The sequence below is a fragment of the Taudactylus pleione genome, unplaced genomic scaffold, assembly GCF_031769625.1.
Source record: "Taudactylus pleione unplaced genomic scaffold, aTauple2 ptg000054l, whole genome shotgun sequence".
Classification (NCBI taxonomy): domain Eukaryota; kingdom Metazoa; phylum Chordata; class Amphibia; order Anura; family Myobatrachidae; genus Taudactylus; species Taudactylus pleione.
The window spans coordinates 11011827-11026368 of NW_028284456.1; the positions used below are offsets into that span (position 1 = coordinate 11011827).

Sequence of the window (14542 nt, forward strand, 5' to 3'; positions counted from 1 at the left end):
CCTAGCAGCACTGAGACATCATAGCCTGCAGGGTGAGAAAGGACAGGGATAAAGTAGCTGTAATGGGGCAGACACCAGCATCCAGCATAATACTACTGATAGCGCTGTCTGCTGCTGAGCTGCAGGCTGCGGAGGTTCCCAGTACAGCAGATGGGGCAGACCAGCCTGTGCCCTGATCCTGATATACCATGGGCAGACTATCCCGGGGAGAAGAGCTGTGGGAGCAGCTTGGGAAAAGAACTGTAAAGGAAGAGAGATGGAGTGGGAGGAAAGACTGTGTAAGCTGTAAAGCAGATAGACTAGAACTAGAGTGTTCCTGGGGTCACTATGGGGACTTACGGGGCAAATAAGGTTACAAAGTAACAAGTATAGGAAAAGGATGCTTGGGGGAGATATACATGTTGCTCTGATATTTGTGCTGCTGTGCTGACTGCTGATAGTATAGTTAGAGCACATTACCTGCAGTGTGTGGTCATTACTGTACAGAGAGAAAGCTGAGCACCTGGATAAAGGTGTTACTGTATAGAGATGTGTTAGGTGGTGACCCATGATGTTATAGTACTGTGCTGAAATCACTTAGTATACTATAGTGTACGGCAGCCTGGTAGTGCCTGCATGCAGTCAGTAGGTTCCCCCGTGTGTAGGATTATCAGCTGGGGACCCGGCCAGTGTCAGTCTGCAGCAGTTCTTTGTCTCAGGTCTGTGACCTCCCCTCTCTGATGGCTGAGCATGATAGGATCAGGGAGATCCGTGCAGACTGGCTCCACACATCCAACACCAGCAGCCGCCTCACTGCTATCAGACTCGGGAGGATTTAGTGTTAAAAAAAACCCAGGAGGAGGAGGGGTGGTGGGGAAGAAAATAAAGGAAACGGAAGCCAACCAAAAGAGTAATAGTAGCAGCAGCAGCACCAGTAGAGGGACCCTCCTCCTCTGATCACCCCGGCTTGTCCTGCTCACTGCACACTCATATTATATAGGGAGCTACAGCCTAGGGAGCCGGAGACTAGAGGACTTATTGGGACCATGCATTCCTGCCTGCCCAGTGTCCTGCCCATGTGTGCCACCTCTCCCGGGATTATCGCATTCACCGACTGGATTCTTCTATTCACTACCTTTGCGCGACTGTCGTTGGGATCCTCACACCTGACAGGTAAGGATGCAGATGGTCTGTGACAGATGACATACAGTAGGCACCGGCATTCCACTATACCTTTATTGCCGGGGTACACTTAGTAGGGTAGTAGGGAAATAATGTGTGTGTTTATTTTTAGAATTATTTTTTTTTACAATTGTATGTTTTTTTTTTTTTCATTTGGAAATGTTGGTGCATCATTTGTATTTGATCAGATAAGTCCCCACGCAGACTTATAATACTATGGCATTGCTGTGTAACTATATTGAGTATTTTATTTAGAATGTTTTTGCACTATAAAACTATAAGCAATTTATTGAATTAAAAAATAACTGTGATGACATTTGTGGTGCCATTTCTAGTTGCTGTAAGCGGTAATAGTTGCCTAGGATCAGATCCAGGTGTCCCTGTGGTTAGCATCCGTGTGCCCAGTCCTGTAGCCAATCTGCTGGGTGTATGACATTTGCTGTACTACGGGGATCTGCGAGCTGCTGGTTATAAGACAGGTGTCTGTAACTACTGCTATATGTACCCATTACCCATACAGTATCGTACTCACCCCATCACCTTTATTCCTGCGAAGCAGCTGATGTCTTATATAGAAAAGTGGAATTAGTGCTGGATATAATTACAGGTTTGTAGGCAGGTGAGGACCAAGTCACTTGAAGAACATATTTTAGTGACACCTGGTACATAAAAAAAATAAATAAATAATAAAGCTGAACTCTAGGAAAGGCAAGCAGTATAGAGTTTCAAAAAAAGTGATCCCAAACTTAGATAATGATCATAGGAGAAGGGAGGAGTAGCAGGGAGCTTGTTATGGGGTACATCCTCACTTCTGCTTTTGAAAAATGAGCCATTGATGGAGTGTAATTGGTGATAGATCAAAATGTCTCATGTTAGTAGATCTCCTCTGTCCTAAATACCTTGTCTTTGCCTAACTATACTATATGCCTGTATGAAGATATATGAACAAAGACCAACATGTAATAACTAGACACAAACTTTTTTTTTCTGTCGACAGGATGTTTTTCCAAGTAATTGAAAGTTACCGTAGATCAGTCAACTTGGCTCAGTTATTAAAGCTGTCCCTACTTCTTTGCACAACCTTTGCTGTATGCTAAATGCATTCTATTACACCAGGATCTGCTGCATAACCTTCTGTCATACGTATTTAGCTGCCTGTATATAATTAGACTTCATACAGTTTAAACGTTATTGTTTGCCTTTTTTTGTGCATTTCCATGGCTACAGAAAAATGATTTTAGTATTTGTGAGCCATAAGTATAGTAACTGATACACTGTTGCAGAATTTCAGGACATGTGTTTCTTCATCTTCTCATAAATAGTTATCGTTTATGCAGTAAAACATGAGCTTTGTACAAATAAGTCCCTTCTGTAGACGTGCTGGTCCCACTGCTGTTTAAGCACCCTTAAATGCATCTCAATGAAAGGAATAACTTAATGACTGTTAGCATGTAGATACCTAAATGTATATATTTTTGTAGCGTTTTAGTTTACTGTGGTTTCTTCCTCAAGGTTCTGTGGCAAAATGTGAAAATGAAGGAGAATCCCTGCAGATTCCATTCATCACTGACAATCCGTGTATCTCCTGCCTGTGTCTGGTAAGTGAGAGACTATTATTTTATTGCTGGCCACAGCATGGTTGAATGCCCTGGCTGTAGGTGTAGCAAATACAGCTATTCCAGCTTATTGTATTTGTTTCGTCAGTAATAGAGATGTTCAATAATGCCAGTGTATATCTGCATGGAAGCCTTCTAGCTGAGCATATGAACCATTTTATTTTTGTTTGTGCTGTTTGATTACATGTTAATTCAAAATTGCTCTTGCTATTAGAGTAATATTAAATTTTTCCATTTGAATTTAAAACCTATAAATATATGTGATTTAACTAACCAGAAGCACAGCTCATATGTGGCAATTTAATACTGGTTTCTTTTTTTATGTAATCATTATTTAGCTATTGGTTGCATTTTATCTCATATTAAATTTTTAATTTTCTGTTCATTTAATATGCAGCTGGTTAACTTGCAAACTACTGTTTTTTTAACACTGCATTACTTAAGAGGAATAATTCAAAAATTAAAGTTCTAATTACTATTTAAGATAATTTATATCTTTAGACCTAATATAAATAACATCTGAGTATCTGATTAGCACAGTCATGATAGGACTAGCCTGATTTAAACACTGCATAGGGATTAGAGATTTCAATCTGGAAATTGGTGTAAATAAGGTTTTGGTAACACAATATACCTCTAAGCTGTTTTCTCTGGTTTATCCTATGTAAGCTATGTACCTGTCTCAGAGATAATTCCTGTGATCATTTAAATAAATGAATCATTTCCATCAAAAGGCTGTAATGATCAGGATAAGTCTTGGGACATACACTGTATTCCATAAAAAAAGCAACAGTTCATGTTATTTTACACTTTAATAATTATGAAGCGTATCGAAAGAGTTTGCTTAACAAATATATATGTAAAAATTATATATATATATATATATATATATATATATATATATATATATATATATATATATAGTTTGCTGGCACTCCAGTTTTAACATCTAAATAATGCCCTTTAATATGCTTCACTTGTAAATATTATTGTCATGTTTGCAATAACTTATTGAAAGTTGGAAAATAAGAATATTATATTTTTATTACAGCATTAACAGTGTGCTTGGGTTCCAAATTCAGAGTGTATTAATTATTAATAATACAGATCAAATAAACAACCTGAAAGTTTTAGCACTTATTTAAGATACATTGTGTACATTGATATACATCACATAATGCATCTGGTTATGGAAATGTTTGCAAAATTCACATATTACAGCAGATTTAAGAGTTATATTATGAGAAGACTAACTCCTAAATTGCTTCACTTCATTACTTTTGGTACAAAACCTTAGCTATTTTGTTTTATCTTATTTTCAAAGAAATTGCCTACTAATATAATAGTTTATGTGCTTTTATGCTTGATTAAAAGTATAATGCCATTATCCCCAATCCACTTTAATGTGCTGTAACTTAACTGATTAGCTTTTCAGAGGCAAAATAAAATGGGAGTAATATATATCACACTGTACCTGACTGTATTGATCATTTGGTTAATCATGTGCCATGTAATCAAATGATGCTGTTTTAGCTGAGTTGTAATACTTACATCACAGAATAGTGGACATTTTATAGCAACATCTTAAGAGGCCACGTCAATTCTAAAATGTACTGCAATGACTGAATATATGTGTATATATTAATATATACAGTATATGGAAACAGTGTTGCTCAGCATCCACAGTCACAAAGTTACAACTGCTGGGGTGCTCCTGTAGAAGCTAGCGAAGGATCACTGGAAGTGATTGGTCTTAGCATATGCTGTTATTTGGTGATGGATTTATTGAGCCATGATTAAGGTCCATGCTAGGACCAAAGCGTCACCTTTACTGGCTGCATTTTAAACATATTGATAAACAAAGAGAATTCTTTATTGCTACTAGACTGGTGAGTGTCCTGCTCTAACTATAAATATATATATATATATATATATATATATATATATAGCGAAAGAGAGAGAGAGAGAGAGAGAGAGAGAGAGTATTTTTAATAAAACAAGTATATTATTCCTCTTTATCCCATGTAGATTAATATATACAAAAAAAAAACCACCCGCACATCTTTATCCCTCTGAATGAAGAATATACATGAAACATTTGCCAGTGATTTTTGGTTTATATACAAAATGCTTTTTATTGTTTTCAAATGCATCAGTGGAGGCTACCATATTGGTTTCCTACTCAGGGAATGGTACAAAAGTCCAAAGAAAGGTAATGAAACAGCGCCACCTAGATTAACAGTGCGAACGCAAGAAAATAAAAATCAACCACACACAAAAACCCCTCCACAAAACAAACATCTGCCACTAACCAAAGAAACAGAATTTGGCTAACAACAAACCATGTCATATCAGGTAATGCAGCTTTGGTCCATAGGAGACGGCTTAAGAAATTTTTCAAATCAGAGTTTTACTCTATTTATATCCTAACAATAATATAACAATAATGCGTCAGTTTGTACATTACAAAGTTCATAGATGTTAAATAATAATAATAATTAGTAGTAGTTTTAATACAAAGTATTCTTTTATATCAGAAAAGGTGACATTGGTTCTCAATTGCATATAGTTTTAACTTTACAAGGAGAGTTACAATATTCTAAGCCTGTACCACAGTTTCCCATGTTTCCAGCAGGTGACTTGAATAAACTCCTGTTATCAGTGGCAACAAACAATGAAAGTAAACACCAGGTAAAAGCACACAAATACTATGTAAACTCTGAATGTTCTGAGACAAAATATACCTCTTTTTTAAGTAGTATTCACCTTGAAGTTAGACACAGAAACAGGCACTTATCTACATTTTGTGATCTAATACACACCTTTGTGAACATGGCAGTAGACTTCATATTTAATAAAAAATGATTAGGATTAAATAAACTGACCTTCAGATTTTTAACCCATTTGGGGAATTAAATGATTAGCAATGTGAGGCTGCGTACACCACTGAGAATTTTGGTACCCCAACATCGCACATTTTCCTGTGCACCTTTATTGGGTGTGATGGAAAAAGTGCAATACTTGAAACTGTAAGGTGTTGAAGCTAATTGTATTGCCCCAATTAAGTTTTGAAATTGGGCTGTGTGTAATACCCCTTTGACACCAGAACTAAAACCTGGGTTATTGCAGGGTTAACCAAGGAAACATCTTGGTGTAAAAGGGGACAGGGTTGGATTCCTGGGTGGAGTGACCCGGCAATCCAACACAGGTAACTTACAGGGTTTAAAACGGGAATGACCCGTGAAACCCTGCAGCACGTTCCGGGTCATGACTTGAAGTGGCGCTTGGAGATGACATCAGCTCCAAGCGCTCACTTCCATGCCGGAAGAACCGGGTCACTGCAGACCCAGCTCCGTTGTGAGCGGCGCCAACTCAGGAATAACCCGGGTTGGCGCCGGCTAAATTCCAGGTCTGATCCAGTTTGGAACCCTGTTCCAACGTCCGTGTCAGACTCAGAATTTAGGCATAAAAGCTGTATCAGTCACTTTTCAAAAATCACCGAGCAAATAACACATATCAACTGTTGCAACATTGCACCGATCCACCAGTCACCTTCATGCACAGAATTCTCAGCTCATCTCTGCCTGTCCCGTTGGAACTGATTCTGATTCAGACACATCTGCGGCTGCTCCTTCATACCTCCGCAGCAGCCTACTTACTATATCATGCTAATGCAAGTTTTTGCCTATGTATGCCAAATATCCATGTGTCATGTAGAATGCTGTCCTTGTTGGAAATATGTGTGTACAGGTTTGTAGGCATAGTAGAGTTCCAGTACACACAAGTGGACGCCCAGAGACAATGAACAGCCCAGTTAACCAGTGGAGTGGTTTTATTGGGTTATGAGATACAGCTATACTCAGGGTTATACACTGATTTGATGGAGTTGAGCAGGGTGATATACAACTCACCGGCCATCGGAAACAGGCATCCCATTGCAAGCTAGTGAAGTATGGCGTCCATGCCCACGAAACTCTCCCATGACACTATCTGTAGGTGAAATGGTAGGTACACTCAGAATCAGCATATAATATTCTCAGTATAAGACATCACTGCACAATGAACAGTGAAGAGATTTTTTTGTCACTGGCAAGCTACCATTGTCGTAAATTGATTATACAACGTGACTGATTGAGAGTTGGTCACAATATGGGACTACTGTACAGTAAAACGCATGCAGAAATCGCATATTTTCACCCTTATGCTGAGTCTTGCATGGATCTGTTTTGATGGCATGCGTCGCATCCATGTTATTAACCATTTGCTTTGCAAAGTACTCACTATTAGAGATCAATAAAACTTAAAAAATTCTCTAATACATGAGAAAAGAATTGCTAAAATATATACTCAAAAGTATAATGTGCCTATACTGACCACCAGGTAATTACATGTGGTTTTCTAGTGCTGGTGACCGTCATCTTGACCATCACTCAGTGATTGCACCACACGCAAATAATATCTTTCTCAGCTGCACATATGTCTGTGTCCCATCTGTATGTGTTCACAATTACCCCAAAACACCCTTAATCTGTTCTGCCTACATTAGTTTGCCCCTTCTCTCCCTCTAGTCATAATTACCAAAAGTGTGAAAGTCTGCATAGGCACATACTGTATGGGTGCTTCTGCCTTCTGGTCATGCACAGAAAGATATCACACAAGATTCGCTATTACAAATGGCATCATACTCTCTATGCATCAGCCGCAATGTGTGCATTTTAGACAACCAGCAATTTAGTGAAAACTAAATCACGGTCACGTTATTCAGTACAGTCAATTGATGACCACACGAAAGTACACATTATGGTCATTATGAGGACTGGATTTTCCTGCATATCAGATACAGGTAGCATGATTCTGAGCATATGCAGGGCTTGGGGCCTTAATGTGCATGCCCCATACCAACACATGCTCAAAAGAGGCCTTGTTTCTGCTCTTCTGCGCATGGGAGGGTCCAGCACATTTTTAATAAAACCCTGAGCTCCAAGCATGTTCAGAAGATGCATGTTCAGAAGATGCTGCCACGCTCGTCTGCAGTTGAGTGGGAGACCTGGCAGTTGAGTGGGAGACCTGCAGTTGAGTGGGAGACCTGCAGTTGAGTGGGAGACCTGGCATTGCTATGGGGTCTGGACCATAATGTCCAGACCCCATAGCAGCCATGCACACTCCTAAAGGGATAGTAGTTCTGCCACTGACTGCACTAACTGCTTCCACTTATGTAGTCATATTGGACATAGATGAAATCCATTCAGAGTAGTAAGTGTGTTTAAGTTCAGCCAGGGCCGTGGCCAAATCTGGGAAGCGCACTCTTCAGAGAATACATATGGAAAATACTAAGAGAGTGCTGCAAATTTGTCCTTCTCAGCAGATGACCTGAGCCCCCGCTGGACCTCCCTAAAAGTTCCAGGCCTGGGTAATTAACACCTCTCCCCCTCCGCCTCTGCACCCCAGTACCAGTGTGAAATATTTCCAATTGAAGTGATTTCATGCTGTAAGTGGGAGTAGCCTATTGTTGAGACACATGACTTGCATGTAACCAGTGGTAAACACAACCTAAACTATATCTGCACTAGGATATAATATGATCTGAATGCAGGTTTACTACTCCAGAAAAAGGCATTAGACTTTACTGAGGCAGTTAAACATTGAGTTGCTTCTTTTCCCTTGCACACTCATCATTACAGCCCTCCTATCCCTTAAGGCTGAAAGTTAGTGCTTAAGTGAGTACTTTCACTTTATTGCCTTCCAATTATGTCTTGCTATGTTGAGTCTTAAAATAGAACATCATGCAATATATTGGTTACAAGCAGAAGATGACATAACAATACTTGGCAGGCTGACACTGCTTTTTGTGTTCCGCATGCCCATTCCATATATGCCTGTGTCTACATCTAGCTATATTACGCATGGTCTAAAGACCAATGAACAATATCAGTCATTTAATGCTAATTTCTGTTTAGGTTATTTTTTTTAATGTAACAATAAAAAACATTTTACAACATTAACTGATATTCAACTTTATTGTTAAATGCACTCATACGATCTGAACAATGATTTCGAGCATACACACTATGCAATCTTCAGAATGATGGCATGATATATTGTGTTTTGGAATTGTATTCAATTAATTATTTCTCTTGTGCACTATACGGCTAATTCAGCAGAGGACACAGATGGTGATATTCACACAGATTCCTGATTATCACATATGCGAGACTGCATGCAGGTCCCATTATGCCTCTGCCTTATTGATGTTTGCGGGGAGGTGCAGGGATGGCCTGCATCGTGTCCCCCCGTTTTCCTGGAGTGCCAAGGCCAGGTTCTGCATCCATGGACGCAAACTTCCTGGCCTCATAAACTCTGCGATTACGTCCACTGCTGATCAGCCCCTATGTGCGGTCCTGCATACACACTATACACAGTGTGCACATTGTACATTGCATTATCCAATCTAACATGTAGTACATTAGATGGGATGATGCAATGATTTATGTTAGTAGATGATAGATATGGTGTACACAATATATGATGGGCATGTAGATTGGTCAAAGCTACCATGTTTACACGATATATCGTATAATGCATAGGTTCCTAAACGCGGTCCTCAAGGCTCCCCAACAGTTCAGGTTTTAGAGATATCCATGGTTGAGCACAGGTATATTAATTAGTACCTCAGTCAACTTGATTTAACTACCTGTGCTCATCCATGGATATCTCGAAAACCGGAACTGTTGGGGTGCCTTACAATGTTGTAATCGTGCTTTCATCCCACTATCTGCTAGTGGATACGCACCTTAAGGTTTCCCAATTTTGCAATCACTTTTTGATATGGCAGAGATGTTATTAATGGGATGTAGTCATTTACAATGTTGACATTTATGTAATAAATAAATATCGTTGAAATGTCGACATTGAACATGCAGAAATCTGCAGAATGTCCAATGTCGACGTGTAAAATGTTGACATGTGAAATGCCGACATTCCGCACGGTCCGGCAGTAAAAAGTCAGGGTTAGACTATGGAAGGAGAGAGTTAGGCACTAGGACGTGGGTTAGGGGCAGCTCATGAGGCGGACTGACAGAGCCATCGCTTGAGCACTGTAGCCTGGAAGAGCGCAGCTGGCCACCTATGCCCGTACCTGGTATGCCTGCTTCCACCTGCGGTACACCGTCCTTGCACCCAGCTAACATCTCCCTCTCTGACTCCACCTCAAGATGCCTGCAGCCGATACACAGCAGCTGCTGTCATCAATCTCATCTCAAGGACGTGGCATCCGAGGGGCCCTGAAGGCAGTGTAGTGTACCGCGTACCACTTCTGCTCCAGCTAAAGACAGTTGCAGAAGCAATCAAGTAGTGGCGTATAATTTTTTTTTGCATATTCTCTCCCCACTACATTAGGGTGCGGTTTTCACCCCTGACCTGATACACTAAACAGCTCCACCTCTTGCTCTGCTAAGTGCCGTGGTGGGCCAACTGTACTTCTTGTAAGATGCAACGTGAAGTTGCAACATTTTGCCATGCATATATCTTTGATACATGGGCCACTCTGGCTAGTCAGCAAATACACCACAATTATGCCAGCTACCTTTTGGCTTTCCAGCCCTGCAGTGTCTCTCTAGCCCCAGCCAGCACCTATCTATCTATCTCTCCAGCCCTGTGGTGTTTCTCTATCCCCAGCCAGCACCCTGCTGTCTCTCCAGCCCTGTGGTGTTTCTCTATCCCCAGCCAGCACCCTGCTGTCTCTCCAGCCCTGCAGTGTATGTCCAGCCACAGCCAGCACCCTTCTGTCTCTCCAGCCCTGCAGTGTATGTCCAGCCACAGCCAGCACCCTTCTGTCTCTCCAGCCCTGCAGTGTATGTCCAGCCACAGCCAGCACCCTTCTGTCTCTCCAGCCCTGCAGTGTCTGTCCAGCCACAGCCAGCACCCTTCTGTCTCTCCAGCCCCGCAGTGTCTGTCCAGCCACAGCCAGCACCCTTCTGTCTCTCCAGCCTTACGCTGTCTGTCCAGCCCCAGTCAATTCCCTGGGAGGGGCTGGACAGACGACACCTATATGATTCATGTTTTGTCAAGTGTGTCATTTTGGTATAGGAATTATTTTTTATACTCATGCTATTCCATTTTTGGATACAAAATGCTTTTTATTTATTATTATTTTTCTATAAATGGGACGAGAGCTGCAGCACTTGTAACTCCAGTTTCTCAATGAGTTGCACAACACTTTGGCATTTCATATCCGTACAATTCACCCATTGAAAGCTATGACTGGTTTGCAATTTATGAAGCAAGTAATTAGACTTAGGAGCACTGTGAAAAATGTGTTATTAGTCTATCAGCCAAGTTCCCTTTGAGTAGGTGCCCACAATACTGGTTTAGAAATTGTCGCAGTTGGAATTATACAAGTTAAGGATGAAGTTGCAGCATAATTTTGTGCAAATCAATTCTACAGTAGGTTTTATTGCACATACACTATAGCCCTGATTCAGAGCCGGACGCTCTGACAGAGCGCTCGCTCTGAATCAGGGCTGGGCTATTTTTTTTAGAATGGCCTCCTGGTCACTCACATAGCTGTGGGTGACCACCCACAGCTATAGCGAGCGGCCAGGAAGACCATCGCAACCATTGGGCTTGCGACGAGACCCTTGTGGTAGGGTCTTGTTGCCGCAAGCACCAGATAGATTTCGTCTCTAACTCGTGATGTCAGTGGGGCCGCCCCCAAACGGAGGCGTTCACATGGGAACAGCACCAAAGGGGGCGTGCTGTCACTCAACATCGACAGCACACCCCCATTGGTACGAGACCCGGAGCAACGGATTGCCCGTCGCTATCCGGGTCTTGCGCATGCACACGACGGGGCCGGCTTCGTCATGCGCATGCGCTCTGGGCCACCATTGACCCGGTTGCGAGCGCTCAGCTCTTGCGACCGGGTCTGAATCAGGCCCAATGTGCACAATTCCGGAGGTGCAGGTCCTAATTCAGAGGTGGATGCTATTGCAGATGCATCTTTTTACACAGCCACAAATGCGGCTATATGCTGCAGCCTATGGGCTTCCTACTAAGACTCCCAATGACTGCGGTGCTAATCCACCTCTGTGTGTATTAAGATGCATTATGGGACGCACCATCAAACACACTGTCACAGATTGCACCTACCCCATACTTGCCGACTCTCACGGAACCTGCTGGATGCTCCTGATTTTTTGGGTAACCCCCCACACCACCAGAAGTGCAGGCACTTCTCCCACATCCCGCCCTCTTCCTAGTGAAGTGGGCAGAATGGAGAGAACTTTCCCAGGGATCGGCGGGTATTCGAGTAGGGGGAGGGGCTTTATGTTGCAATTATATGAGAATCACCTAATTTAGCCCCACCCCCTAGTTAAATATGCATGATTCCAGGCATTTTACAGTGAGGGGGCTGGGCTTAATGATGCGGAGAGTCTGGTCCCGCCCCCACATCACTTCCCACCTGCATCTCCTCTCCGGGCAACTACCTGAGAGAAAAATATAAAAGTCGGTACGTATAACCTACCCTATGACAGGTGCAATCCCTGGTGATGCTCTGCCAGGCCTCTACTGCAAATGTATTCAGTTCCTGCTTGTTCTTGGGGAATTTTCCCTTCAGTTTTGTCTTCATCAAGTGAAATGCATGCTCAATCGGATTCAGGTCAGGGGATTGGCTTGGCCATTGCATAACATTCCACTTTTTAGCCTTAAAAAACTCTTTGGTTGCTCTTGCAGTATGCTTCGGGTCATTGTCCATCTGCACTGTGAAGCGCCGTCCAATGAGTTCTGAAGCATTTGACTGAATATGAGCATATAATATTGCCCGAAACACTTCAGAATTAATTCTGCTGCTTTTGTCAGCAGTCACAATAAATACAAGGGAACCAGTTCTATTGGCAGCCATACATGCCCACACCATGACACTACCACCAACATGCTTCACTGATGAGGTGGTATGTTTTGGATCGTGAGCAGTTCCTTTCCTTCTCCATGCTCTTCTCTTCCCATCACTCTGGTACAAGTTGATCTTTGTCTCATCTTTAATGGCTTTTTTAGATGTTGTTTGGCAAACTCTAATCTGGTGTTCCTGTTTTGTGGCTCACCAATGGTTTACATCTTGTGGTGAACCTTCTATATTCACTCTTGTGAAGTCTTCTCTTGATTGTTGACTTTGACACATATACACCTATCTCCTGGAGAGTGTTCTTGATTTGGCTAACTGTTGTGAAGGGGTTTTTCTTCACCAGGGAAATAATTCTTCTGTCATCCACCACAGTTGTTTTCCGTGGTCTTCCGGGTCTTTTGGTGTTGCTGAGCTCTCCGGTGCGTTCTTTCTTTTTAAGAATGTTCCAAACAGTTGATTTGACCACACCTAATGTTTTTGCTATCTCTCTGATGGGTTTGTTTTGTTTGTTTGTTTTGTTTGTTGTTTTTTCAGCCTAATGATGGCTTGCTTCACTGATAGTGACAGCTCTTTGGATTTCATATTGAGAGTCGACAGCAACTGATTCCAAATGCAAATGTCACACCTAGAATCAACTCCAGACCTTTTACCTGCTTAATTGATAATGAAATAACGAGGGAATAGCCCACACCTGTCCATGAAATAGCTTTTGAGTTGATAGTCCCATTACTTTTGGCCCCTTAAAAAGTGTTAGGCACATATAGAAACCGTTGTAATTCCTACACCGTTCACCTGATTTGGATGTAATTACCCTCAAATTAAATCTGAAAGTCTGCAGTTAAAGCACATCTTGTTTGTTTCATTTCAAAGCCATTGTGGTGGTGAATAGAGGCCAAAATATGAAAATTCTGTCAATGTCCCAATATTTATGCACCTGACTGTATACTATCCATTTGTAATTTTGCATGTAGATATCTCGGTGCTGCGATACTGGCACCAAACATGTAATTAAATTCCATATGGCTGTGTGTAGCCAAGTAGGATTCCCCAGTGAATTACTTAATGACCAAGGGCTGCAGTTCCATGTTAATCTCATGCAGTGCCCTAGGGAGCAGTTTGGAATTAGGAACACACTTTACAATTATTGGGCCGATTTACCAATAATTGGGTGATTGCCCTGATTTAAAAGTAATAGTGTGTAGGCATGAGCATTTTGGCATGAGCCAATAAAATGGTTAAAAATGTCCACAAACATATTCCTTTGATTATCCAAACGGTCGCCCAAGACAGAAAATCTGACAATATCAACCAGTGTGTGTGCAGTCTCGATGATATGCCCATATTTCCTATGCTTTCCCAAGACGACGTCATCCTTGCGGGCGGGCATATGCAAAATCAGTGTATTGTGGCAGAAAATCAGTAACCTCTAAGTAAAAAAAAATCACATAATGTGTAGCACAGATTAAGGGGCTTTCGATTTGCCGAAAATTCTTCCCGTTTGTCTGGCTAATCTAAAAACTTTAGACACCCTTTCATCCCCAAGAATTTTAGGGGTAGATTTACTAAAGCATCGAAAATAGACACATGCAGGGCTGTAGAGAGCAGAATTGGACCAATGCACTTTAGGTGGCATTGTCTAATCGTGGAGATGTGACCATGCTACCCTATAAAAATGTATAAAATAAATAGTATGCGAGAGCAGACCCCCTGGACCCACCACAGCCAAGAACACAGCATGTGCTGGGCTGGGGAGAGAGGCTGCTGCTGCTGACGGGTAAGAAGGAGGGGTTCAGACCTGGGCCCCTCTAACAAACCGTGGCCCGGCTAATATGTGTCCACCCCTATCAGCACCCCTGAATAAATG

At 41.8% G+C, this 14542-nt stretch overlaps 1 protein-coding gene across 1 annotated transcript in view; it reads left to right on the top strand.

Moving 5' to 3' along the window:
* The first annotated feature begins 1005 nt into the window (after positions 1 to 1005).
* The window catches only part of BMPER (BMP binding endothelial regulator), a 292874-nt gene continuing 279337 nt past the window's right edge, over positions 1006 to 14542 (top strand). Inside the window, exons 1-2 of the mRNA XM_088464418.1 lie at positions 1006 to 1152; positions 2674 to 2759. Of these exons, the coding sequence (XP_088320544.1) occupies positions 1026 to 1152; positions 2674 to 2759 (213 nt within the window). The 5' untranslated portion in view covers positions 1006 to 1025. The remainder of the gene's footprint in view (positions 1153 to 2673; positions 2760 to 14542) is intronic.